Here is a 27,576-nt window from a genome sequence, read left to right on the forward strand (position 1 = left end):
TCGGGAAATATGTTTTTCTCCTTCACTGTAAAACGATTTAAAGCATAAATTATAATATGCTTTCAAGTAGATACAGAGTTATTCCGTGGTATGATAAAGTATATCAGAGAGAGAGAGAGAGAGAGAGAGAGAGAGAGAGAGAGAGAGAGAGAGAGAGAGAGAGAGAGTTAAATATAGCAAACAAGTATTTCCTTATTACAGTAAACAAAAAAAAACACTAAACACACACAAAAATACAGGTACATTTTTATTCTATTCTGAATCACATCGTCTCAAGACTCTTAAAAACCAAGGATTTCAGATTCAGGAGGCGATGTGGCAAAGATTGGCCCGATACATTATAACGGCATGCAAAGAGTTTAAGAGATATACCGTATATTTCAGTATCTATAACTATCCTGGCGTATCATAAAATAAAATAATTATATACTTTACATATCTATTAAGGCGGGAATGATGTAATATTTTGGTTGATAATAAATAGGTTAGAAAAATTAATTATATGTTAGAATCTAGAAAATGTCATGTATAAAATGTTGTATTCGCGAGTGCACTGTGCCGCTGTCTTTGTCACTTCTCTCAGTCTCTTATAGGATACAGTACAAAGTGTAGTTTCGTGTTACCCACCGCGAATGATATTGGAATCAGCATAAAAATCTCATCAGCTGAACACACTGAGCATATATAATGGTCGGAAGAAAGCAGTATGATATGCAGGAGAGGTTGGGGGGAGGGGGGAGGGGAAGAATGTCGGTTCCTTTGTTACAGAAGACCAAGAGCGGTGTAGGAGGCAACATTCAGCATCACAGGACGGTAGGGCTATGTACAGTTCTAGGTATATTGATCTAACCTAGCCTAGCCTAACCTAACCTAGCCTAGCCTAGCCTAACCTAACCTAACCTATACCACAAAAATACAACAAAATAAATGTAGCTTTGATTAAAAGAGAATAGCTAAATGGGTAATGTAAACTACTAATAATAGCGTGTCATCATCCCCTCCTAACTTGGATATGATTTACCCTCACGTCATCTTCAAAAACTGGCGTCATATTCGAGTCAAAAAAAATTAAACAACGAAGATAAAGAAAGTAAATCAACATAAAAAAAAATTCACCGTTGCCGTGATTCAAACCCGTAACACCAAGGTTAGCAATCAGGCACAGAGGAATTTTTTTTACGAAGAATATTCATTTAACTCAGTACGAAAACTCAACCACTGGGAACGTCTGAAAGTACTTGAACTGTGTAAATAACTTCCCAAAAGTACCGTAACTTGGTGCAGCATCTCGACTACTGGGAGAGAGACTTAAAGCACTTGGACTGTTGCTCCCTGGGACGTAGAGACGAGACACAACAATTTGGTTTTGATTACAGCGAGACCTCTATTTAACGGACTATATGGGAGAGTACAGTCCGTTATATCGAGGTTTATTAGATGTGAAACCTCCATATAACGGAATATTTAGGAGAGTACAGTCCATTATATAGAGGTCCGTTATAAATGAAATCTCCATATAACGTTAAATATCCAATAATGGAGGTTTTACTTATACCAGATTTCGATCCAAACTTTCACACAAATATAATAAACAAACTTGAGTAAGAGACGGAAGAACATCATTACAAACACAGGTAGAAAAAATAATGAAGACACTGGAAGCCTTGGATGTTTCAACTTATCAGAATATATAAGAAACATTACATGGAGAGGAGTGAGAGTCTTCAAGGGGAAATTTGATAAGTTTCTTTGAGTTCTTACGCTTGGTTGTGAGGTAAGACAATGCCAGAATGGACGGACGAGTATTCATTTTGGGAATTTAGTTTCGGATTATGTTACGGTAGAAGGAGGAGGATGAGTGCCCGGGGAGAACGTCAGGTAAACTCAGGTCAAGTATGAAAAGAAATCGTGCCTTGGATTTTCGTTTCCATGACAGACTTCATGCATTACAATGACAAACGAAATATAAATACATTCGGTGCATTATAATCATACGTAAAGTAAATGGAAAATGTACCTTAGAATTCACCTTTTAGCTTATGAATGGGGTTGAGATAGATTAAATGAACTATAATTACATTGAAGGTATAAAAATGGGGCTTTAGTTTCTTAAGACTGGCTTGGTTCTACAGTGTATAAGAGAGGCGTACTTCGTGTCTTATCTTGACCTCGCTGAGTGATTGATTCAATTAATAATAATCATATGCAAAGAATAGCGTCTGAGAGTGTCCTGATTCCCTGTAATCATATGGGAAGGTGAAATAACAATTTTGGCTATCGGCATAGGCGTGTTGTGGAGCTGTCACCATTGGTTTAGTTGAAAACAGTCGTGGGCAAAGTATGAGAGTGCTTCATCTTATGAGGACGTGCTGATGCATTACACTAAAATGCAAAGTGTAGAACAAAGGCTTTATACCTTCTAAGACGGGTTTGATGCCTTATAATCACATGCAAAGTATAAAAGAAACGTAACAGAGGATTTCAGTTAAAGTGTGCGAAGGTACCGTCGGCTTCTGAGGCTGCTTACTAGTGACTGGGTCGGGTCGGGTGCTGATGGTGGAGGGAGTCGGGCAGCTCGGGCTCAGTCAGTAGCGCGGCGCCCGCCATGGACAGAGGGTTAGAGTTTCATAGCTCTCCAGTCCTCCCTCGCTCCGGTACTCTCCACCAGCCGAACTACTCCTGGCCTGACATTTCAGTTGTGGGAATTATATAGTGGTGTTGTATTCGTAATGATATTGGCCCTCTGATATTTTCAGGCATTAGCAAAGAGTGAGAAGAACGATATCGTGGCGTTAAATATGTGAGAGGAGTTTGTCTTAATGATTGACCCACTCACCTTCTGTTAATTCTTGTTGTGCGCTTTTTAAGATAAAGTTTAGGCGAGTGAAGAAAGTGACACTTACTTTGGCTAACTTTAAGAATATGAAGAGATAATTATTATATGACACATATCCTTCATTAAACTCACAGTACATGAAAATAGAACAAAAATATAAGATTTGATATATATAGAGAGAGAGAAAATATCAATACATTCTCATACAGAACACTAAGAATGTCTCTAATTCGAAAATAATTAATCACCGAAAGTTTTACAATACGTTTATAACAATACATAATAAGATATGCATAATAACATACAACCATTGAAGAAAAATAGAACAAAATATATAAAAAAGTGTTAATTAAAGAACAGCCACAAACTTTCGCTCAGGCAATATCAGAGAGGAGGAAAAAAGGCTTCATCGACGCCCTAAGGAAAATCAACAAGGAATCCCAACAATGATGTCACCAATTTCACTTCTGCTGATCTTGCTATTTCACGCAGGATTTGGCGAGATCCCAGGGAGCCCCGGTAAGTCCCCCTAGTCAGCGGTTCAGTGCTTAGTGGCTGCATTTTGGGCGTGTGGTAACCTGTGTTTGTGAAAGGTAACTTGTTTTTGTCCCTTTGTCGAGTTCTCTAATTTGGTTGGAATTGTTAAGCGCTCTCCTTTCGCCTCTGCATGACGTATTGGTAATGTCATTGTGGTTGTCGTCTTTGTTGTTGTTGGTGTTAGCTAGCGTCAACTCTCGTGTTTCTGTGTTTTCTAATCTCATATTTAATAAATCCCGAGTGTATTTTATTCTTCCCGTCCAGGGCGAGAAGGGATATTGAAATCAGAATGTGTCTATCTGTCTGTATTTAGATGATCGTAAAATTAATCTTTCTCCCCTTCTACAATTCCCTTCCATCCGCCCTTTGTCCTTCCACTGAACTTTCTTCCCCCTGTCACTCGCCTTCGATTGATTGATTGAATTCACCCAACAATTATCCACGGAATACCACGAAATCTTGGTACAAAACGATGTACAGTACAGAGAGAGGTATTGTACCACGATTGTCCCACTCCAATGTTTTCTTGCCGAGTTATGATAGCCGTAAGATGTGTCGCCTTCAAATGACTACTTGTTCAGAGAAGATAAAAAAAAAAATTATAATTCTCTTCACCTCACACTTGTTTTTTTATGTAAGTGGTGTGAGTTTCCCCAAGTTGGTGGAAGTTAGCCCAACCATGAGCCGCTAGGATGGTATAAGCTTCTCTAAGTTGTTGAAATCAGACCTTGTTTTGCCGCGGAGGATGGCTCTGGTTCCGTAACTTCATTAGTGGATGTTTGTTTTGACCGCGATGAAGGAAAATAATAAATATGATGCTACGGAGGCGGGAGAGCTTCTTCCCTATGTCAGTCACAGTTCATCATCAATTGCAATCCAATGTCAATCTCAATCCACCACCAAACTATCACTAATTATATAGAGGTATATTCATTAGGGAGTAAATTAAAAGGTTTTAAGGACGGTACACATTGATATTACCATTAATCACCTGATTCACAGTCTGGCTAACAGTAAAAATGTCGGGGTATCATCAATTTGAAGATGACTTAGAATGTTATCAAGCAGACTAACGTGCATTCTGACATAGGGAAATTTACTGATTAGCGCTAACTTTTATTATTTCGTGTTTCTGTTTTTTATAAATATCTGACTGGCCATAGACGATCATGAAGAGACTCGTGTTACCTATAAATGAATAGTCCCATACCTAACCTAACCGAATCAGATCTAACCCCTTCTAACCTAACCTACTTTACGTATAATTCCACATTCGAAGAACGGTAATCGACGTCTTAAATGAAGGATGAATTGTTACCATATATATATATATATATATATATATATATATATATATATATATATATATATATATATATATATATATATATATATATATATATATATATATATATATATACAGTCCATCGTTGTAGCAACAAAACAAAATGTTATCCCTATTGGGCAAAAAGATCAATGTGTGTGTGTGTCTGCCATGTGTTTCAGAGGTTATTGCAACAGGCGATTCTTTCAATATCTGTAAATAATATTTTCGAAAATTAAAACTGACAAGTACACAGGATCAATTTGATATTTATATAAACGGAATATAAGTCAGTGGATAGCATCAGTATTGAGCTAACTAACAAACTTAACCTTATGTAAACCTAACCTAATCTAACCTAACCTAACATAATTTAAGTAGACCTCTATGGTGAGAAAATGAAGGAGTTATTAAATGAACTGATGTCAATTTTACCTTATAGTCATTTTTCTTAGTTATAAAAATAACAAAAATTTATCATTCTTTTCCATGAATATTGTATTTGACGATTTATTTGCACGATTATACTCAAAATGCTTTACACACACACACACACACACACACACACACACACACACACACACACACACACACACACACACCACAGCCAGACAGCCAGATAGACAGACAAATATTATAACGAATCGAAAAGATCCATATTCTTGGCAATTCTCTTTCACTAGGTAATAAATATACAAGGAAATATCTAAGTACAGATGGTTACGAGAATGCTAACGATGGCAGTGTGCGAAAAGCGGAGTTGAAATGGAATTGCACAAATGAAGGCTACCAGTAACACACTTCCAAACAGTTTGCCATTCAACTCAGTCCACAAAACGGCCAATATGTGGCGGTTTCCTCGACTGTACTTCTCTCCGCCTGTCCCTGTGTCTCTCTCTTTCTCTCCCTGTGTTTTTTTCTTCTGTTTCTTTCCACTCTATATATTTCTCTCTCACTCTCCCCTACATTTAGTTTCCCCATCCTCTGTTTCTGTCTCTCTCTCTCTTGCTCTTTGTTTCTTTACCATCGCTTTCTCTTTCTATAAATGTGTGTATCTTATATATTGTAATTTTTTCCTCTCTCTCTCTCTCTCTCACCCACTTCTCCTCTCTCATCCAGTCTTCTCCCTCTCTCGTCCACCACTTCTCTCTCCTAACCCCCCCTCTCTCTCTCTGTATTTGTCCCCAATACTTTATGACTGAGGTCAGCGCCACCTAGAGAACATGCTGGTACTGACCCACGCACCTGAAGAGGACGATTCTATCCCAGGTCTTCCTCTGTCTGTAACTCAGAACTTGCTTACTAACCTAACCTAACCGTTCATTTTAGGCACAAAAAGATAGTCACTGCACGCGCGCACACACAGTTCAATGACTACTATAAGTGGCTTATTGTATACCTGCACTTGTCACCACGTCGGTATCATGATCACTTGGATTTGTTATTTTAAATCGATTTTATGTGAAGTAGAAAGTTAAAATAGATCCCATATACGTGACTCTCCACAAGGGAAGGTGGATGTAACTCACTTTATACTCGGTACTCAAGACAACACCGCCCTCGACCGCCTCCACCTGCTGAATGGTTAGGTCGCGTCGATCATACCAAAGATCAGTTCGAGAACAGACAAGGGTCATCCACCCTGTTGCTGCAACCTTTATGTAGTCTAGAAAACTGTTAATTTGCGTGCAGTTTAAACAAAATGCTATTGCTTTATTTATAAAACATCAAAATTAGAATAAAAGTAATTTACTTTTTACTGAAAACCATCAGTGTAATAGGTTATTAATTGGATGAATATATTTTTGATCAAATAACCTTAGCAGTTCAAACGCATAACACAAAAAATAATAATTGTTTAAAGCATCATCCTTTATATGTATCATGTTGTAATATCAAATACTATGAAGGTCTGATTACATCTATTAACTAGATAAATTTACGTTTATGTCAACTAATTTGCAATGTGAGTGTGTGTTGCATGTTAAATATGCATAAAACTGGCGCCATCGATATAATTCCGTGCTTTAGTATGAAATTAATTGAAATGATGGACACTTTACTAATATTATTTTAATTATCTATGATAGGGATAAATTTCCATGAAGAAAAATATATTTTTTTTTAATTCTGTAAATTTATTAATTTTTTCACATATATATATATATATATATATATATATATATATATATATATATATATATATATATATATATATATATATATATATATATATACTTCATTTTTAGTCCATATAACACGCGGACTTGTGTGTGTGTGTGTGTGTGTGTGTGTGTGTGTGTGTGCGTGTGTGTGTGCGTGCGTGCGTGTTGATAATCACATAAGAAACAAGAAAACACGACGCTCCCAAACGCTTTCGTGTACAGTAATTCACAAGGGTTATTGAAATACTTTTCCATCGTCTTGTTCATACAGTTTAAAGTCAACTCATCCTGCCTCCCCACAGTACCTCCCTGTATAACACAACACTTGTCTTCCAAACATGAGCGGCTAAACATTTCCAGTGACGAACGGTGTCTCTCTCGCCATGCCTATTTCAGGATATGGTTATCCTCCTGTTTGTCATATTGGGGTCGCTACCCACGTAGGTATTCCATGAATGGTCCAAACAACTGAAAATTGCCTGGAGCCAAGTCTGACCTATAGGGCGAGTGAGGGAGAACCTCCTTGCTCTGATATTGCAGTTGGCCCGGGGTGTTGTGGCAGTGTGAGGGCGGCCATTATCCTGAAGCAGTAGCATTGTGTTGGACAATAGACCCGGACGTTTCCCCCTGATAGCTGCAAGAAGTCCACGTGAATCACTCCTTTGTAATACTAAAACATGCTTGCCATAGCCTTCACCAAATACACAGTCACTCGTGGTATCTTGGACGTTAATGATCCTGAGTGATTCCTTTACTTCGTTTAACACTTTGATAACAATAAATTACCGTTAAAGGTTCCTTGACTTGCTACAGTACATTACCTGCCACGTGTTCCCAAATTGAGAAGTAGCTCTGAGCAAACACAAACAAGATTCTGCTTTTGGAAAATAATGAGTTACTGAGGAACCCACCAGGCATACATATGGCTTAAACAAAACCTGGTGGGCATCAACAATTGTTTCAACGCTGCCGTCACTCATTCCTGTTTTTATAATATCTCATCGATCATCTACGTGACCCACACACACACACTGGATGCTTGCCAGAGTTACAACAGTTGGCTGTGCCGCCCCCCGTTGCACCCTTCAGCATCTGGAATAATCAATCTAATCTATTAAACACAGATGATTGACCCACTACTAATACTACCGTTAAGACTTGTGACCTTCCTGTTGATCTCATTTAGTTTCAATCTTTTACTGCTTAAAGGATAATGAAAATCAGTGATCAGTAAATACTTGTACTGTCCACTGTCACTGTCATTCTGCCCCACAAAGGACAAATGTTCATACAACGTCAATGTTCAGTCAACATGATAGAGTGAAGCAGCTATGATGCGTCACTCTTTTACACCATCCTTATTTACAGTTTCTATTAACAAGAGTCTATAAATGATATTAATAAAAAAAATATATGAATTAGTGAATAAGTGTGTATGTGTGTGTGTGTGTGTACACGTGTGTATCTATATATAAATGTCCTGTTGATTAAAGACTGGACTAAAAGAGGAATGAAATCCCAGAAACTTCGTCCTAAAGTTGTCAAGCGGTAAAAGCAGCGGATGAATGCACTATAAAATACCAAGTGGAAGCAATTGTATGAACGTAAAAGAGAAATGAACTTCCTCACTTTCTATAAACCGTCTTTCTTTTCTCCAACTTTTAGTCAGCTTACAATCTTCACGTATACATAGGATGGGAACACTGCACGGGGATCACAACCAGCTTTGACAGAAACGAGGAAAACTTGAAAATTGTCTGGTATTGAAAGGGGAAAATGTGTTACCAATTCAAAGAGACTGTGAGGCAAGTTGATGGTGTTAGGGTGTGGCTGTAGGGTGATGTGGTCAAGTGTTAGGGTGTGGCTGTAGGGTGATGTGGTCAAGTGTGAGTGATGATGGCGTTAGGGTGTGGCTTTAGGGTGATGTGGCCGTGTGTAGGTAAGGGTGATGTGGCCGTGTGTAGGTAATGATGGTAGTGTTTGGATGTGGTTGTAGGGTGATGTGGTCAAGTGTGGGTGATGATGATGTGTTAAGGTGTGGTTGTAGGTTGATGTGGCCGAATGTAAGTGAAAATGGTATCTTAGGGTGTGGCTGCAGGATGATATAGCATGATACGGTGTGGCTATAATGACCATAATATTTTTCACAACTTAAAAAAAAAATCCTCAAGTTTGCTCACCTATCTATGATAATTAATTCATATAAATAAAATATATATAATATTCACTCAGTATATACACGATTCATAATGTTTCTCCACGTATTAATTATCAGAACTCAGACAAAGAATTGGTAATTTTTGGAAAGGTGGACGGAGTATCATTGTACCCGTAAACAATAGGACGGAAGTTAATTAAATAAGGGTTATACCAAAATCGTTCAGGGAGGGAAAAGCAGAATGGAATTTATTAAGTTCATTTTGATTAGGTTAGGTTAGTTTATTTCATGTTACGTCAGGTTAGGTTAAATTAGGATGGGTTAGGTTTAGTTAGGTTAAGTCAGGCATAGTCAGTTAGGTTAGGTTAGGCTAAGTTAAACTAAGTTAGGTCATGTTAGATTGTGTTATGTTAGGTTAGGTTAGATTGTGTTAGGTTAAGTCAAGTTAAATTGGCTTAGGCAGATAAAGGTGAGTTAAACCTCGGCAACTCGATACAAAATCACCTGTGGAGATAAATTAACCTGCATAATCATCCCATAAAAATACCCAGAGCCCGAAATACAGACAATACCTGCCGACCTATGATGATTAGGGCGTAATTACCTCCACTAAAATATCGTCGGCATTAATTAGAACCAACGTAACTCTCTAACAAGGTAAAACTGACCCTATGTTAATATTTAATATAATGGATAAAACTGCAGAGACACAGACTAATTATCTCACTTGGGAACGAGAAACATCGTTACTCTTTCTTTCCCTAATGATTACTCTTTAATTTATTGCCATACTCAAATTACATAAGTTAAACTATATAATTAAGACTGAAGGAATAGAGAGAGCAACCATTTTTTTTAAGGGACTTGATTTTGTTGGGATTAATGATCATTGAGTAAAAGAGGAGATGGTTATTTAATAGTGGTACAGTCTCAGTGTAAGTCAGACACCATTTTTGGCTAGTATATTTGTGTCATAGTTTTATGAAATGTATAGATGCGTTCTCAACAGATAGATACTTTCTCAACAGACAGACATACGTTCTCAACAGTGATCCATTCTCACATCCACCAACTAGGCACAGTTTCAAGAATGAATAACCACTGATTAGTATATTAACTTCAAACCACATAATTCGCCTCATTTTACTCACATGTGACACAGAGCAACAACTGTATAATAAATGGATTCGGTACTTCTTGGCTTCAGTTAACATATGCCTTAAAGCGAGAGAATTCATTTGAAGGCTTCATTAAGAGATTCATTATGATTCTGAAGCCTCACTGATATATTCAATAATTCACATATAATGGAAGGAGAAATATGGTTAGAATTAAAAAAAAATGCATGAAAGATTATTGAAAATCTTCCTCGTCAGGTTTATTCCAGTCTGCTGAAGCTGCATTAACGTCGCCTTAACTCTGACTTCAGAATGCTCATTGAAAGCCTTCCTTCAATTCCATCATTAATTTTTCATTCATAATAAATTTACAGCCTTTGTTAGTTTATGTATGTTTATTGATTTATTTATTTATGCACATTATTATTATTATTATCATCATTATAGTTATTATTAGTAATATTATACTGGTCATTTAATATATAGAAGGTTGGGTTTCATATTGTTCTTCGCCTCTTATAATGGTTTTCTCCTCACCATTTCCAAGACTCAGATAAGAAAACCATTTCTTTGTCGAGATGCGATGAGTTTCTTATCGCCTCCTCTCTCTCTGTCTCTGTCTCTTCTCTCTCTCTCTTCTAGCTCTCCTTCTCTTCTTACTGTCTCTTCTTTTCTTTCCCATGTTATCTCTTGTTCATTTATTTCTCTCGTAACTCCTTCTACTTTGTTTCCCCTCTTCTATGTCTTATGTTTATCTCTCTCCTGGGTGTTGTCTCTATGTGGAGATCTCATTCATTATCTCTCTTTTCCTCCTCATCTTTGTCCTTTATCTTCTCTCCGTTATAATTCTCCTTATAGCATGTGTCTCATCGTGCCTAGTCTCTCTATCTCACTACATTTCTTGCCTATCTCTCTATCGGTCATATTACCTATCTCTTCCTCTGTCTCTCCTCTATCCCTATTGCCCGTTTCATACCATATCTGTCTCGTTTCTCACTTATTTTACTCTCTCTCATTATCTCTCTCTCAATATCTCTCTCTCATTATCTCTTAGTTTTGATATTTCTTTTCACTGATTATGTTTCGTCCTCATTTATCTCTCTCCCCCTTCCCTGTCTCTCACCTGTCTAGCTTTCATTTTCCTGTCTCTCCTTTGTATCTCTCCCCTGTTTGTTTCTTCTCTCGCCTTTATCTGGTCCTCTCTCTCTCTCTCTCTCTACTTCTCCTCTGCCATTCTCTCTTCCTGTCTATATCTTTCATCTCTATGTCTCTCTCCTATTTATTTATTCTCTTCCCTATCTCTCCTTCCTCCTCCTCTTCTACCTTCGTTCCTTTCATCTCTCCCTTACTCTCCCTGGTAGAATATGATATTAATTTCATCCCCCCTCTTTCACAGGCCAACGTACAGTATGCCAGTTTTTATATGCCAATACATTACCGTTCTCAATCTAGATTCTCAAAAGATCGTAGGTATAATATTATTCCCTATCTGAAGATCTAAGTAAACCATCTTCAAGTGTCGTGCTTAAGCTATGACATAATTAGAATCTTTAAAAAAAACACATTGGTTACTCTTTCCATGTAACTGGTAATGTATGAACGCATGTGATTCACGCAGGTTACGACACATTAGTTCTATAATTAATTATTTTATCTAATTATGTACTTAACAGCACATCTGAAATTCTCCCTTTAACTTACGTCATTACGGTAAATTAGCAGAATATCTTATTATTATTTTCTCCCTTAACCGAAGATTACAGAACGAACTTACATTATGCTTAACTGGTAACATAACAAGGAATCCATCAACTCTAATTAAGTCGACAACCAAAAATATATGACGACGAATACCCAATCATGAATGTGTTCTTGAATCATCCAATCAGAAGGGGGAGGACAATTTAACAAGCGAACCACTGAAAAACCATTTGCTTACAAGGAATGATTTGAGTCAAATGTAATATCTGTAGCTTCCAAACTCTTGCCCATCAGTTCCCCACCTCTCTCTCTCTCTCTCTCTCTCTCTCTCTCTCTCTCTCTCTCTCTCTCTCTCTCTCTCGTGATTAATATCTGAACTTATCCGTAATCCCCTTTCTTTATATTTACAGTGATTAATTCTCTCGGTAATGCATGGTACTATGTCACGTGTTTGAGTGGGCATCTGTGTGCCTACTTCATTTCACTATATAATCTGTTTCACAAATAAAAAAAAAATAAATAAAAACTTTTATTTCACTTACAACTGAATTCTGAAGCCAATATGAATATACTCACATTACCTCACTGAGTACTTAAGTCACTATATCTCACGACTGAGTACTGAATATGTAGCATTAGTATCTATGTTGAGTACTAATGTAGGTCTTGTTTTTCGCGTCATTACTCCCTTAATGGATAACAATAATGAAGGGTGTTGGGTGTATTCTCACTCACCCACGCACCCATCCTAGAGTACGTGTTTTTATTCACCCATACATCCATCCCTGAGTATTGCCTCTCACTCACCCACTCACCCATCCTAGAGTACGTTTTTTCATTCACCCATACAACCATCCCTGAGTATTGCCTCTCACTCACCCACACACCCATCTCTGAGTACGTTCTCTCACCCATCCACACACCCATCCCTGAGTACAGACGTCAGGTTGGACTCGTCACCTTTAACGCAGCGGCCATTAACGTCTTCGTTGTTAATTATCTCAGGGCGGAAGTTCATTTTGCCGTGATCCAGCGAACAACACTGTAAGGTCTCTTGTGTTTACTTCCCTAGTAGAGTCTCGTGTCTTCCCCTGTCTGTCTGTTTGCCTGTCTGTCTCTCTCACACTGTCTTCTTCTGTTTCTCTTCTTCAATCCGCTTGCCTGTCTATCTATCTGTCTCTCTGTCACACTATATTCCTCACCATCTCGTTTGGTCTGCTTGTTTCGCTGTCTGTCTATCTGTCTCTTTCTGTTACACTATCTTCCTCTCCATCTCATTCTGTCTGTCTGTCTATTTGGTTGTCTCTCATTTAAGATATCAACATGACTTCTGATTACATGAATCTAATCTACTTCTCTCTGCCTCACAGGTCTATTTCCCTCCGTCTCTGTCTCATGCGGTCTATTTCCCTCCGTCTCTGTCTCATGCGGTCTATTTCTCTCTGTCTCTGTCTGTCTGGCTGTCATCCACACATGAGTCTCTCTCGGCTTATCTCCCGTCCAAGAGATCATCCCATCATGGCTCTGGGCTAATTGATTCTGGTTTGTTTTTCTTTATCTCACTTTTATTCTCTCTCTCTCTCTCTCTCTCTCTCTCTCTCCCCCCAAACCCGAGTATATATCCCATCTTCAGTGACTTTGTGTTGGTCTTTGTCTCACTTTCTTTATCTTTCTATCCCTTTCAAGTTTGTCTGTCTGCTTCTATCTTTCTATCTGCATCTTTATCTGTTTCCTTGTCTCCTCACTTTGCTTTATTGTATGTTTTTCATTCATCTCTTTTTCCTCGTCTCCTTTTCTTGGTTTTTTCTCTCTCTCTCTCTCTCTCTCGTCACCATGATGAGCAGCTGGAGAAAGTTAGGATAAAATTAGGTGTGGTGAGTGGCGGACTGGAGGAGGAGAGGCGACCACTCAGAATGTCATTACTGCCACCAAAGGTTTAATTCTTCCTCTGGGAAACCTCCCGTTTATCACAGGTAACTGAGTTGAGTTTCCTCGTAAGGTGAGATATATAGTGAAGCAGTTTTATTCCACAAATTGTACGAGAAAGTAAAGTAGTCTCAAGGGAACTGCCAACTCGACCTTTCAGTTTTTGTTTTGATGGTATAGCATTTTTTTTTTAAGTTTGATGTAATGAATCGAGTGTAAAGAATAGTAGCTTATTCTAGAGTTCCACTTCAGTAAGACAAAAAATTGACCAATAAACTTTTCAATTTAAAGTAAATTGTTTTTAGATTTATTTTTTATACACGGAATGTATGTATAAAAAGTTTGAATAATTTTAGTTTTTCATGTGCTTTAGTTTCATTGTATACATGATGTTTATTGCGGACATACATACAGTACACACGTAGTTACAAACATACATACTAAAGTCACTCTTTGTTCTATTCCCTTGGATCGACGATAATAACAAATCATCAATACACTTAATACAATTTAGTACATGTAATAGCTTCGAGTAGACTGAACAACTAAAAAGTATGCACAGTGAAGTTTGATAATAATTTATACATTATTACCACGTGGACAAGGTGTCATTATTACCTGATATATAATAACTCAATATAGCTCTTTAGTAAGCAAACATTAAACCACATTAAACCATATCTATCAACACTAATTAAGTACGTTGATGTGGTCTTCATTTTATTTCCTGTCAAATTATAGTTATTTGGTAATTTAAAGAGAGTGAGGTTTCAGAATGTTAGAGCAACAATACATTGAGGAGGACGTGTGGCAGTCAGGGTGGAAAACGATGTAATATAAGTTATGTAAATATATTATGACTGACTCGATAATTTCATGTTTTTTCCGAAGGTCATGCATGATGTCTTTCTTGCGCGCGCAAAAAAAAAATAGAATGTCAGTCCAGGAATCCTATCTAAGATTCGGTATATTGATTCTCCACACAGACAGACAGACAGACAGACGGGCAAAAAGGAGAGAGAGAGATATATACAGACAGACAGAACTGAAAGGGACAGAGGAAGACATACTGAAAGACAGAATGGAAAGAGAGAGAAAGAGACTTACAAACAGCCAGAAAAACAAAGACAGAACGGAAAGGGAGAGAGAGAGAGAGAGAATTAGACAGACAGACAGACAAACACAGACAGACAGACAAAAAAAAGAGAGAGAAAGAGAGAGAGAGAGAGAGAGAGAGAGAGAGAGAGAGAGAGAGAGAGAGAGACAGAAGGTGTGAGAACAGTTGCTTGCACACAGTCAACACCAAGTATCCCCCTTTCCTGCCCAGCGCCACTCTCCTCCCCTGCACTCCCTCTCCCCCATGCAGTCCTTCACTCTGTCCTTCCACCTCGTTCTCTGTCTCCCTTTCCCCCTCTCCTCTCTTTTACCTCTCTTTTTCGTCATCCTATTTTCATCCACCCCGCATACCCGAACCGCTGAAGACCCTCGACTTTAAAGTTTTCTTTTTCCAAGTCCTCTCTTGCTGGGTGTAATTTCAACGCATAATTTCACTCGTGTCAAGGCACTGCACGGCAAGGTTCCCCGATATAGAAAATAGAGTACAGATATTTTTATGCATAATAAATAACAAGGTGTTTACTCCTTGCACCACAGCCGCTTATAACGATGACGACGAGGAGTGAGTTATCCCCTCTCGTGTGTGTGTGTGTGTGTGTGTGTGTTGTGCATGATAAAGATGGAGATTTTGTCACGTCATGTTTGTTAAGTGGCGAAGACTCATGACACAGCAAGTCCTCCCAGAAATCCACAGATGTCATAAGTAGTAGTAGTAGTGGTAGTAATGTTCAATTCCACAATGAGAAAAAAAAAAAAAAATTTCGACTATGTTTTCAGCTCAAGCCATTACCGTGAGTTGGAATTCCCTGACAATCGCTTTACGCTGTACACACAATGGCACCGCCCAGATTTCTATAGCTTTTCGAGCACTCAAACAACCTTCCCTCTCTCGGCTTTTAATGCTGTCTAGGTGGACGCAGATTACGATTGCGTTATAAGCCGTTGGAAAGGACAAAGGTAATATAACTAAGAGGATTAGCCAGGGGAGGATTATTGTATGCTGGCGTCAACAAACACCGGATTACCGAAGACAAATGCAAGGCTTGTCGGCGCGTCCAGTAGAAGCTTGGAGCGCGCACACACATACAGACCCTGTACATACACACACACACACACACACACTCACACTCACACACCCTGTACATACACACACACATACACACTCACATACCCTGTACACACACACACACACACACACACACACACTCTGTACATACACACACACACACACACACACACACACACACACACACACACTCACACACACACACACACACACACACACACACACCCACACACACACACACACACACCCCACACACACACAACCCCCCAACACACATGCACACACATACATACATACCCTGTACACACACACACACACACACACACACACACACACACACCCACACACACACACACACACACACACACACACACACACACACACACACACACACACACACACAAGGATATGACGTTCTAATTGTAATTTGGACAGATATTGTGTGTGTGTGTGTGTGTGTCTGAGAGGGATGGAGAGGGAGAGGGTTAAGCGATTTATGTGTTTGTTTGTGTGTTTATGTGTACGTGAGTGTGTGTGTGTGTGTTTGTCTGTGTGTGAGAGTGAGTGAGAGTTAAGATATTTACGTATTTGTCTGCATGTAGCAGGGAGGGGAGGAATGTGTTTGTGTGTGTGTGTGTGTGTGTGTGTGAGGTGTGTGTGTGTGTGTGTGTGTGTGTGTGTGTGCAGAGTAATGTTTTTGTGTATTCGTTTATATACAGTATGTATAAATATTAGTGTTCATTCCAGCGTATCTTTGTACAGCGACATAACCTGCATATAGATTATAGAAATGTCAACAAAAGTATTTCCAGAATAAATTAATAGTTTGTCATTCACGGGGTATGTTTTGGACAAATTGTTATGACTGGAGAGATTGTCATTGAATACATAAATGCTAATGGCAGTAATATATCATTAAAATATTCACCTACGTATAATTAATAGTAATTGTTAACTTTCAGGTAAATATATTGCAGATAAAAAAAAAGGAAAAAAGAAGTAATTCACCAAATATATTACGATGTAGCAAAAAAAATAAAATAAAAACAAAAAAGAACACAACAAAGCTAGATCAAGAACAAAAACAAAAACATTTCTAGATGATATAACCTCATTCTACTAGATGGACGAATGCTGTAGTGTTTTCGTCGACTATCGTTGTAATGTAAACTCAGAGCATTTTCTTATTTGTACAAGACCTCAGAAATTGTCTTGTGTTATATTGATGTCTGCGCTATATATGTATGTATGTCTCCTATCTTTACTATTTTTTATCATTCTCCATCGCTTTTATCTCTCTCCTCGCCTTCTATCTCCCTCCTTCTTTCAACTCTTGTTTAATATTTTAATCATCATCTTCGATTTCGTCGTCATCGTCCTCCTGCTCTTCCTCTTCATCTTTTTCTTCTTATTGTGATTGTCTTTATTCTCACCTTTCTTCTTCTCCTTCTTATTATTATTTTTCATTCTTTTTATCCCCTAATCCTCTTTATCCCTTTTTCCTTAACTATTATCCCTCATTATCCTGTCCTCCTCTTTCTCCTCCCTTTCCTCTTTCTTCTCCTCTTCTTTCTCCTCATTCTCCTTCCCGTCCCTCTCTTTCTTCTTTTCTTTCTTCTACTCCAATTCCTTCTCCCACTGCCCTTTCTCCACCTTCACTTTTTCACCCCTCCTCCTTTTCCCCCCTCCTCTTTCTTCTCTCATTTCTTCTCCTCCTCCTCTTCTCTTCGTCCAACTATTACAGTTATCACAGGTCATCATTAGAGGCAGTCATCCCACCCCCCCTCCCGTGACAAACAGCGCTCATTACCTCTCTCTAATTAATCAGGGGATAATTATCATCATTAATGGCCTAGTATAAATAGCCATTTGTGGATCTTATAAATATTTAAGTATAATTTACGTTTTGTGTAAAGTTATATCATACTATTTGTCTTTCTGTCTAGTAATTGGATTCACTTTTTTGTGTGTGTAGTACTGCACGACCAGATTTTTGTCAATTACTGTATATCTTAGTAATTCTTCCTTCGTTGTTGTATTTATAATGTTATACACTTTCATTTATCTGTCATCAGCGACATTCCCATGATCACCCGTTACGTTATGATAAAATACACACATGAGAATTACGTTGATGAAATACATTATGGTAGTAAGTGTAAACTGAGAGGTCTTAATGTGCAGGATGATGTTTCATAACTAAAGCAAACACACACACACACGATAACACAGCCAGTGGTAATGTGTTTGAAGCCATTTTAATATGAAGTTACACTCATATACCAAGTACCTCTATGAACAAGAATTAATTATGCTTATTGTTTGAACATAATAACAAAAATAAATATACTCTATACTAATTTTAAAACCTTATTGATATGCCCTCTGCTACCTACACTGACCCAAAATCATCACTACTTCGTTACGGTACAAATTGTAATATAATAATAGCAATACCCCTAGTCATTTTTATCATAGTTTTTTTCCTAGTATTGTTGTCTCCATGATTATCGGCCTCAGATGGCAATGCTCGGCTATAATCTATTTAATCTATTGACTGTAAACTGGTTAATCCTATTCGTCAGTCACAAACTGTTTAATCCCGTTACTAATTAATCGAGCCGGTAGTGTGTGACAACCTGACATCAGCAGCTGCTATTGATTCATCCCTAGACAGGTGCGTAAGTGCGTTCTCGTGTTATAGTGTTTGACGCATACTTAATAACTCTCGGTCTATAACATCACTGTCAACGCCCATTCAATATACTTGTCTTATTAGTCTAACCTTGTGAACGTTTGTGTGTGTATATATATATATATATATATATATATATATATATATATATATATATATATATATATATATATATATATATATATATATATATATATATATATATATGTGTGTGTGTGTGTGTATATATGCGTGTGTGTGCTTGCGTGCGTGTCAATATTATTTATATATAACTTTAAATAGTATCAATAGTCACCTACAGAAAATTTTGCATAAAATAAGAAGAAAAAAATAAGATAACATCAAAAGACTAATGGACAGCTCACACAGAGAAAAGTAACTAAACTAATTTTTAAAAACGTGCCAGAGTCATTACGTAATAGCAAATCAACATTAGAGTCAGGACAAAAATTATGCAAAGGAATAAATTAAGGAATAGGCACAAACAATAAAATATACAACTGAAAATGGATAAATAAAATAGATGAATGAATAATAACAAGAGACGTCGAGAACCAAGACTCTGGGGACAACAGCGACGACATAATGACAGTTCCTTGTCGTGAGCAGCTGCTGGAAGACGTCTCCAAGATGTTAACACAGTGATAGAACGTCTGTCTTTGTCTCACAAACACTTGGATCATTGAACAATGAACTGGACACAAAGATAGTACGTGATAAGCTTAAGACATGAAATAATAACATATATATATTACCTGTTTTATATATTTTCCCTCCGAGACAGGTAAATATCTCATTATGTAAATTTCTTTCCTCCGCCCATTTACTCTTGTTACATTCCCTATCATATCTTCACATAATATGCAATAACTAAATAATAACGCTACTTTAGCATATTGGGTCAACCCCTTGGATCATGCCTTTAATCTTAAATTCCCTTCCTCGTCGCTAATGCCTAATCTGCCCCTTCTTTGTTTTTACTCTCGTACTCTGCTAATAACCAAGTGTTTACAGGTACGCCTGAGATTCACAGGTAAAAATTTTCCCCAGAATGACATGTTCAGGATTTTGTCAAAGGATGAAAGGATGCGGAGACTGACTACCTTTCTCTCCGTCCCTCCCACTCCCCCACTACATATATTTTCTCCCCAACATCATCACAATTCCCTGCAAAGAGGGAAAATAAAGGCAAACAACACTAGCTATAAGGACTACATCGGCTTGCATCTAATGTGAGTTATACCGTTGAAAAATAAACGTAGGAAATTCCTGTAATTACAAGTTGATTTAATTTTTACATGCCCTCAAGGGGAAAAGCAAGCCGCCACTCTCTGCTGCCCCGCCTACACCAGTCTACTCCTCCTCTTCCTATCCCTCCCCTCGTTATTCCTCCTTCCTATCCCTCCCCTCGTTATTCCTCCTTCCTATCCCCCTATTCCTCTAATCCTGCCCTAAACCCTTGACATACATTCACCATCCTCCATCTCAAACCCACTCACCCACGTCATGCACTCACCATCTCGAACATCTTAAGTCTTTCAGCCACGCCTGAATCCCTCACCAATCTGAATAGCCGCCTTTATCCCCATCTCAATCTCCCAACTCCCTTCCCCTCATCCGACCAATCTTTTCTCTAACCTTTACAAAATATTCTGAACTTTCAACTGTTGCCACCATCCCTCAGCCTCACTAGTATTGCGGTATTCCATCGGTATGTTGAATTATTACCCGGACTGTGTTATGAGGTTACTCACACACACACACACGCACACACACATTTTATATCTGGGTGGCCACAAGTTTCTCTCCTCCAGGGTGCCACACACACACACACTTAGTGAATTGTTGATGCTTTAGCTGTCGGGTTGAAGCAGTGAACCTTTACTCTTGGTTGAATCAGTGAATGATTTCGTCTAGTATTCACTCTGTGGCGCCGGAACTCTATACGAGCTGCTCTTTGACCTGTTACATCGAAAGGGAGAGAATAATAACCGGTGAAAGTATTCCGAAAAATGGAATATTCTTCATTTAGACGTAATTTCCCAGCGCCATGATTTTACTGCCTGTGTCAACGAGAAACATACACACACACCAAGCGGATTCACTCAACCAGCTGAGAAGAATTATATCACTAAATTAAATCGCAAATAACTTGTTTCAGCAGATGACGTTCAAGGATTCTGCTTGCCGGAAAAAGAAAAGCTTGTATAATGAAATAGATTCCGTGTACGTCGAGTGTCCTTTGTCTCCACACTGCCAAAATAATGAATCAGTGACGTCATGCCTCAGTTTTTCTTGGAGTAAAATGAAAAGCTGCTGGACAAGCTGTGAATATTGGATTGTAAGTTCAAGTTCACACCCCCCCCCCCACACACACACATATAGATAAATTTACAGACAGACATAGTGATAGATAGACAGCGAAGTTTGCTAATGAGTTATATTTTTACCCTCTAATATTATTGGTACTTAGGATCTTTGTAAAGTTCGTTACTCTGTTAATTAGCGGACTAGACAGCGTTATACGAGGCATTAACAACACAGCGTAGAACAAGGCGTGAAGGATGAAACCCAACCAAAGAACGTTGTTTGCTTTTCATCGTGTTCAGGGGCGTTAAGCCGCCTTGCAATTGTAGCACCACAAACATCTTCAAACTCATAGTTAGTCAGATGAATATAACTTCAACACCATTAACCTGTAGCACCATAACCATCCACAGAGTCACGAGAGAGTAACCTCACCATCAACATTATTAACTTGTAGAGCCACAACCATCCACAGAGTCATGGGAGAGTAACGCCACTATTACCACCATTAACTTGTAGCGCCACAACCATCTACAAAATCATGGTAGCGTAACGCCACTATCACCACCATTAACTTGTAGCGCCACAATCATCCTCAGTCATGGTAGAGTAACGCCACTCCACTATCACCACCATTAACTTGTAGCGCCACAACCATCCACAGAGTCACGGCGATGAGAGGAAGTCGGAAGATCATTAAACTTCTCACAAATAACAGAACGTACTGTAGAAAACACAAAGTGATCTAGTTAGACAACATCCCCCGTGACCAGAGATACACTCACTGCTAGGACCTCTTTACTCTGGACGTGGAAGTATAATAATAGAACAAACTAGGGAACACAATTTGGGTATTTGAATTATTTCCAGAGATAAAAATATATACAGTTTTTAAAGTGCTGTTCACAGGCTCGCTTCAAGTCTGATACTTGTGTCAAATTTTCACGGCAAAATAATCGTCGAACAGGCAATCATTTTTACTGAGTTTAATTGCAGCACATAAGCCGATGTTAAAAAGTGTCTACCATTTGCCAGATGGTTGATGATGTCACTCAAGAGAGGACGAGGAGAGGAGGCCAATATTTCCATCTCATTTTCAAAATAAGTCACGCATGTAATTTCAAGCTCCGTTCGTTAAAAATAATCGTAATAAAATTCTCAAAATCAAGGGCTTTCATTTGAGTAATATTAATAGTTGATAGTAAAGGCAACCTCCAGATGAGTGTGTGAGGAGGGAGGTTGTCTGAATCATGGCTCTGTGTGTGTGTTTATCGTGTAAGAAAATCTAAACACAACACAAGAACAAAAAATTACAACAAAACTCTTTCTTCTATTTAAGTAACGATTATCAAACTTTTTTAAGTATTTACTAATTTATTAATTATTTAAACAAAATACAATAAACTGAAAGTGTACCTCATTTGACCTTAATAACTGAATGAGTCATAAATTAGATTAGTTCAGGTATACGGTAGGTGGAGGTAACATTACGTGTATAAAAATTCCCCCCCCCCCCCCCCCCCAACAACAACACGACACACAAACACTACTCTTTTATTTTAGTAAGTCCCTCCCTTTTTAGGTTATTTCATATTCAAAAACTTGTATTATATTTGACCAGTTTTTGCAAATTGTCATGACACTTATGAAATGAAAACAAATTCATATTGCATGTAGATTTAGTGTTATATTACCGATGAAGTTTTAAATATACATTTGCGTTGATATTTTTTAGGGACAATTAAAATTCTCTCAAATTAATGATTTCCAAAGGTAGTTTGTAAATAATATGAATATACTGTATTTATATATTCTATGGGTATCGTTATTACCGGTTCAGATATACATACTGCACGCATATGTATAAGTATTATGTTAGTATGTACTTTTATTTTGTCATGCCCTTTACAACTCAATGCATGGTCACCGAAATAGAAAATAAATGAAAGACCTTAATAAAAAATAAAACGAAATAGAAAAACGTATCAGAATCCACATTTTGTCTTCATTTATTGTGATGTATTCATGTTCACCGTCGTAATAATAGATGCGTTGTCTTCAGCCCCAATAAGGCCACATGTTTCATCGATGTTATATACTGTACAGCCTCCTCACCACAGCCAGCTACCTACTTCACGGTATCCGCTCATTCACGCACACCATTCATTCCAGGATGTACTGTACTTAGATTTCTAACGTGTCCTTCATTCCATCCTTAGATTTCCTTGGTTCCCTCCTCTTCTTCCTTTTATTCTCCCCTAAACCATATATTCTTACATATTCTTTCACTTCTCATTCTCTCAATAAATCCTTAATAGACTCTAAGACACTTATTGTTCATTATATATTCTTCCACAACAGATTAAATAGTTGTTTCTAATTTATTCCTTCGGTCTGGGTGTTAAGTCAAAGCTTCACACCCCTGTAATAATATCAGCTCATCTTATCTTTATTTCCTCTCTGTCTTTCCAATAGTCTGTAGTTCAGTTCACCAATAATTATCCTATTTACCAACACATCCACTTTTAGATAAATTATATGAATCATTCCACTTCCTTTATTTTATCTCTATATATGTTAAAGAAAATTTATGTCTTCCTTCTCTATTTTTAATTATTGTTTTCTATCAGCATTTCTTAAATACACAATCTTCTAACTCATTTACTAGAACTTAATCGTTTCAGTCGCTTCCTTCATTAAAGTAGTACCATCTGTCTTCATTAGTGGATATTCTATCTACTCTGTCATACGATTTTTTTTTTGCTACTAAATACCAAACACACACAAAAAGAAATCTATCATTTACCAGAACTTTTTTTTTTTCGAGGTCTTCAATGAAAATTCTCTTCTACGTACCTTGAACTCACACTGATCTTCCCCATGTTAGTCTCCTTGTTTATATTGTAAGATCTTAATAATAACTCTACCATAAACTCTCCCTAAGGCTCGTTGTTTAAATACTATCTAAATAATGTTAGTTAATCCACAATAGTATGTTAAATTTATCCATAGTACGTTAAAATAATATATAGTGTAGCTGTTTAAGACTAAGGTAATTTAATTCACAATAGAATGGTAAATTAAACTCCAGTGCGACTGTTTAATCCCTGAAATCCCCGGAGTGCGAATCTTTAGCCTATCGAGTAAGATAGAGTCTGCCGCTTAACAGTGTAAACCAGCGAGAGACAAGAATATAATGCTTTAAATCCTTCTCAGTATGTTAACTTAGCAATCCCCTTGAAACTCGATTACATAAATCTCTTGAGTACATATTTATTTCGGATACCCCATGACTGAAGGTGAAATGATCATTGGTTACTTGTAATAAATAAAATCGAGGGAGTAAGTGAAACCTGGGATGTGGTTACCATAGAGTTTTTCGACAACGGGAGGCGGGAGAGAGACGGTTTTTGGATAATAATAATAATAATAATAATAATAATAATAATAATAATAATAATAATAATAATAATAATAATAATAATAATAATAATAATAATAATAATAATAATAATAATAATAATAATAATAATAGGTTTATTGAAAAAGTTTGCAGCCCGAAGGCTGAAAATATACATTGGACATAAATGTCTTATTACATACATTGGTGGTTTAACAAAAGCCTTCATTAGAGAAAGGTGATGGAACATACAGTGAACATACAGATTTATGTTTACACATATAGTTCATGTGAGCTGAGGTGTTGAACAGCAGACACGTAGTGTAGTAACTCCCTCACAGATGGTGTTATGAGGGACATCACGTGGAGTACTAGTTCCCTCACAGGTGGTGTTATGAGAGGCTTGACGTGGTGTAGTAATTCCCTCACAGATGGTGTATAAGGGGCCTGATGAAGTAGTAATTCCCTCACAGATGGTGTTATGAGGGGCATCACATGGCATAGTAATTCCCTCACAGATGGTGTTATGAGGGGCATCACGTGGTGTAGTAATTCCCTCACAGATGGTGTTATGAGGGGCATCACGTGGTGTAGTAATTCCCTCACAGATGGTGTATGAGGGGCCTGATGTGGTGTAGTAATTCCCTCACAGATGGTGTTATGAGGAACTTCACATGATGCTGTAGCAACTCATTCACTACGTGGTGTCGTAGCATCATGGGGACACCACGTGGTCACAGGACCTCACTCACTGAGATGTGGACCCAGGCCTCCCCATCGTGGAGTCTCAGGGGAATTATCACTGGGTACCTGGGACCTCACTGTGTGAAGGTTAGCTTGGGTAAGACTCAACTGTAACTGCCGAGTTGTTTTTCACTGACTTAAGCACTGTTTACCACTATTCAACACTGGTTCCATTCCTTTCCCAAATGAAATAGTAACTTCTGGAGAGAACTTGTTGATATTCCGGTGGGGAGGAGGGTTCAGGGGAGGGAGTTGGTATGAGCCAACATAATAGTTGACGTGGCTGCTGCTGAGCAGCGCCAGGTGAGTCTGACCCGTCTTGACCCGTCGGTGGTCATGGATGAAGTGTTGGTGTATATATGTATGTGTACAGTATATCGTTTTAATATTTATGTTATTATTATTTATATGTTATTATTATTTATGTTATTATTATTTATTTGTTATTATTATTTATGTTATTATTATTATTATTATTATTATTATTATTTTAATAGAGGGAGTAAGTGAAACCTGGGTTGTGATTACCATAGAGTTTTTCGCAACGGGAGGCAAGAGAGAGACGGTTTTGTATATGTTGGTCTATGTATGTACGTGTACAGTATATCGTTTTAATATTTCTGTTATTATTATTATTTATATATTATTATTATTATTATTTTAATCACTGGAGCATGATATTAATTCTATCTCATAATGCTTAAGATTCATCACACATATGACAAAATAAATAATCAAGTAACTTGAGAGGATTATTAAACTTTTCCTTACTGTTTATGTGAACGATAAGAACTTTAACTCCCCCCCTCGTGTTTACCGTCAATATATAACTTAACTATTGATCATGGAATCGTTAAGAGCTACAAGTCAACTTCATGTTAACAAAGAATGAATTATATTGTCACTGATCACCGAGTCCCTTACTGTCAATGCTCAACACTATATCACCAGAGAATCAATAACCCGTTTAATGTTCCTATTGGTACCGGGAATAAATAACTTACGTGTTTTCAATGACAACACAGAAACAATCACCCGAGTGCTGTTTCTATCTGTCTCGGGAATAAATAATCCGGTGTTTTCAAGGACTCAACACAGCTTGATCAATGATTAAGAAGAGTCAAACGAAGACTTATATCATTAGGGTGGGGTTGGGTTAAACCTCATTAAAAAGACTAATTAGGTTTAAGAGCATAACGATCCAACCCTTCTGAAGAAGCTCTTTACCCCCTCCCGTGAAGGATGACAACACCAGCGGCACGATAATTTACCTTCACCTGCACGACGGCATCTGCTTAATTACTGTGATTAAACTGCCTCTAACTGTTCTACTACGGTGAATCATCCCATTTGAGACAATAAATTATCCGTTAATGGTGATGTATTGAACGTGTGCGGATGACGATGAGGTCACTTGAGAAGGCTTATTGCTCCTTGCGATACGTTGAGTACGATATGTTTTCCTCCAGTCTGATAACTTTCTCTTGGGTACGATAACTTCTCTTTGCGTATATGTTTTCCTAGAGCATGATAACTTTCCCTTGTGTACGATATGTTTTCCTTGAGTATGATAACTTTCCCCTGTGTAGGAAAACTTCCCTTCGTGTACGGTAAAAAATCTTTTCCTGGGTACCATGAGTTTACCTGGACTGTATTAACTTTTTTTTTTATTATGAAGATTTTTCCGAGAACACGATACGTTTTCTGTAAGTGCAATTTTTCCCCCAGGGTGCAATAACTTTCTCTTGAGTACGATAACTTTCCCCTGAGTTCGATTACTTTTCTTGGAGTGAGATAAATTTTTCTCCTCGAGTATGATAACTTTTCCTAAGTAAGATGACTTTCTCCCTTTACCACGATTATTTTCACTAGAACATAACAACTTACTCTTAAATATTGCCTTGAATACGATAAATAATTCCCTTGAGTATGAAATTTTTTCTTGAATTGGACAACTTTTTCAAATTACCATAACTCCTTTCCCTTTATGTACGTTTTAACTTTCAAAAACAGTGATAACTTTCTTAATTTTTTAGAAAGTACAATAATAGAAATTTCCCTCATATTCGGTAACTAACCTCCTTTAACTAGGATAATTTTCTCTCCCTTTACTTTATTCATTAAGGATATATATCGTACTCAGACCATCTTAAGTATAATGGTTCAATCTCCATAAGTAGGATCTTGACGTCTTGGGAAGCGTGAATTATAGGATCGTAATTCAGGAAACAGTATAGCAGCCTCCCTGATCGTCCTATCCACTCGGTTAATATATTCTGAGAGTTTTAACAAGTTCGCGAACAAGAGTAATTTATATGATGTTGTAGGAAGTTTTTAAAGAAGGGAATGCATGGATTATGTTCCTTAATCCAGAAACGTTGAGGATAATCACGGAGGTAAACGATAGCTTTGTGGGTAATGTACGATGGTCTGTGTTTGTTTTGGTATGTGTGTGGAAGATGTATGATAATCTGCTGCCTTAC

General features: G+C 37.6%; 1 protein-coding gene across 1 annotated transcript in view; it reads left to right on the forward strand.

Moving 5' to 3' along the window:
- Window positions 1–2,604: 2,604 nt before the first annotated feature.
- The window catches only part of LOC121854328 (nephrin-like), a 123,500-nt gene continuing 98,528 nt past the window's right edge, over window positions 2,605–27,576 (forward strand). Inside the window, exon 1 of the mRNA XM_042348923.1 lies at window positions 2,605–3,355. Coding sequence (XP_042204857.1) covers window positions 3,283–3,355 — 73 coding nt within the window. The 5' untranslated portion in view covers window positions 2,605–3,282. The remainder of the gene's footprint in view (window positions 3,356–27,576) is intronic.

The sequence above is a fragment of the Homarus americanus genome, unplaced genomic scaffold (assembly GCF_018991925.1).
Source record: "Homarus americanus isolate GMGI-L3 unplaced genomic scaffold, GMGI_Hamer_2.0 scaffold54443, whole genome shotgun sequence".
In the NCBI taxonomy this organism is placed as follows: domain Eukaryota; kingdom Metazoa; phylum Arthropoda; class Malacostraca; order Decapoda; family Nephropidae; genus Homarus; species Homarus americanus.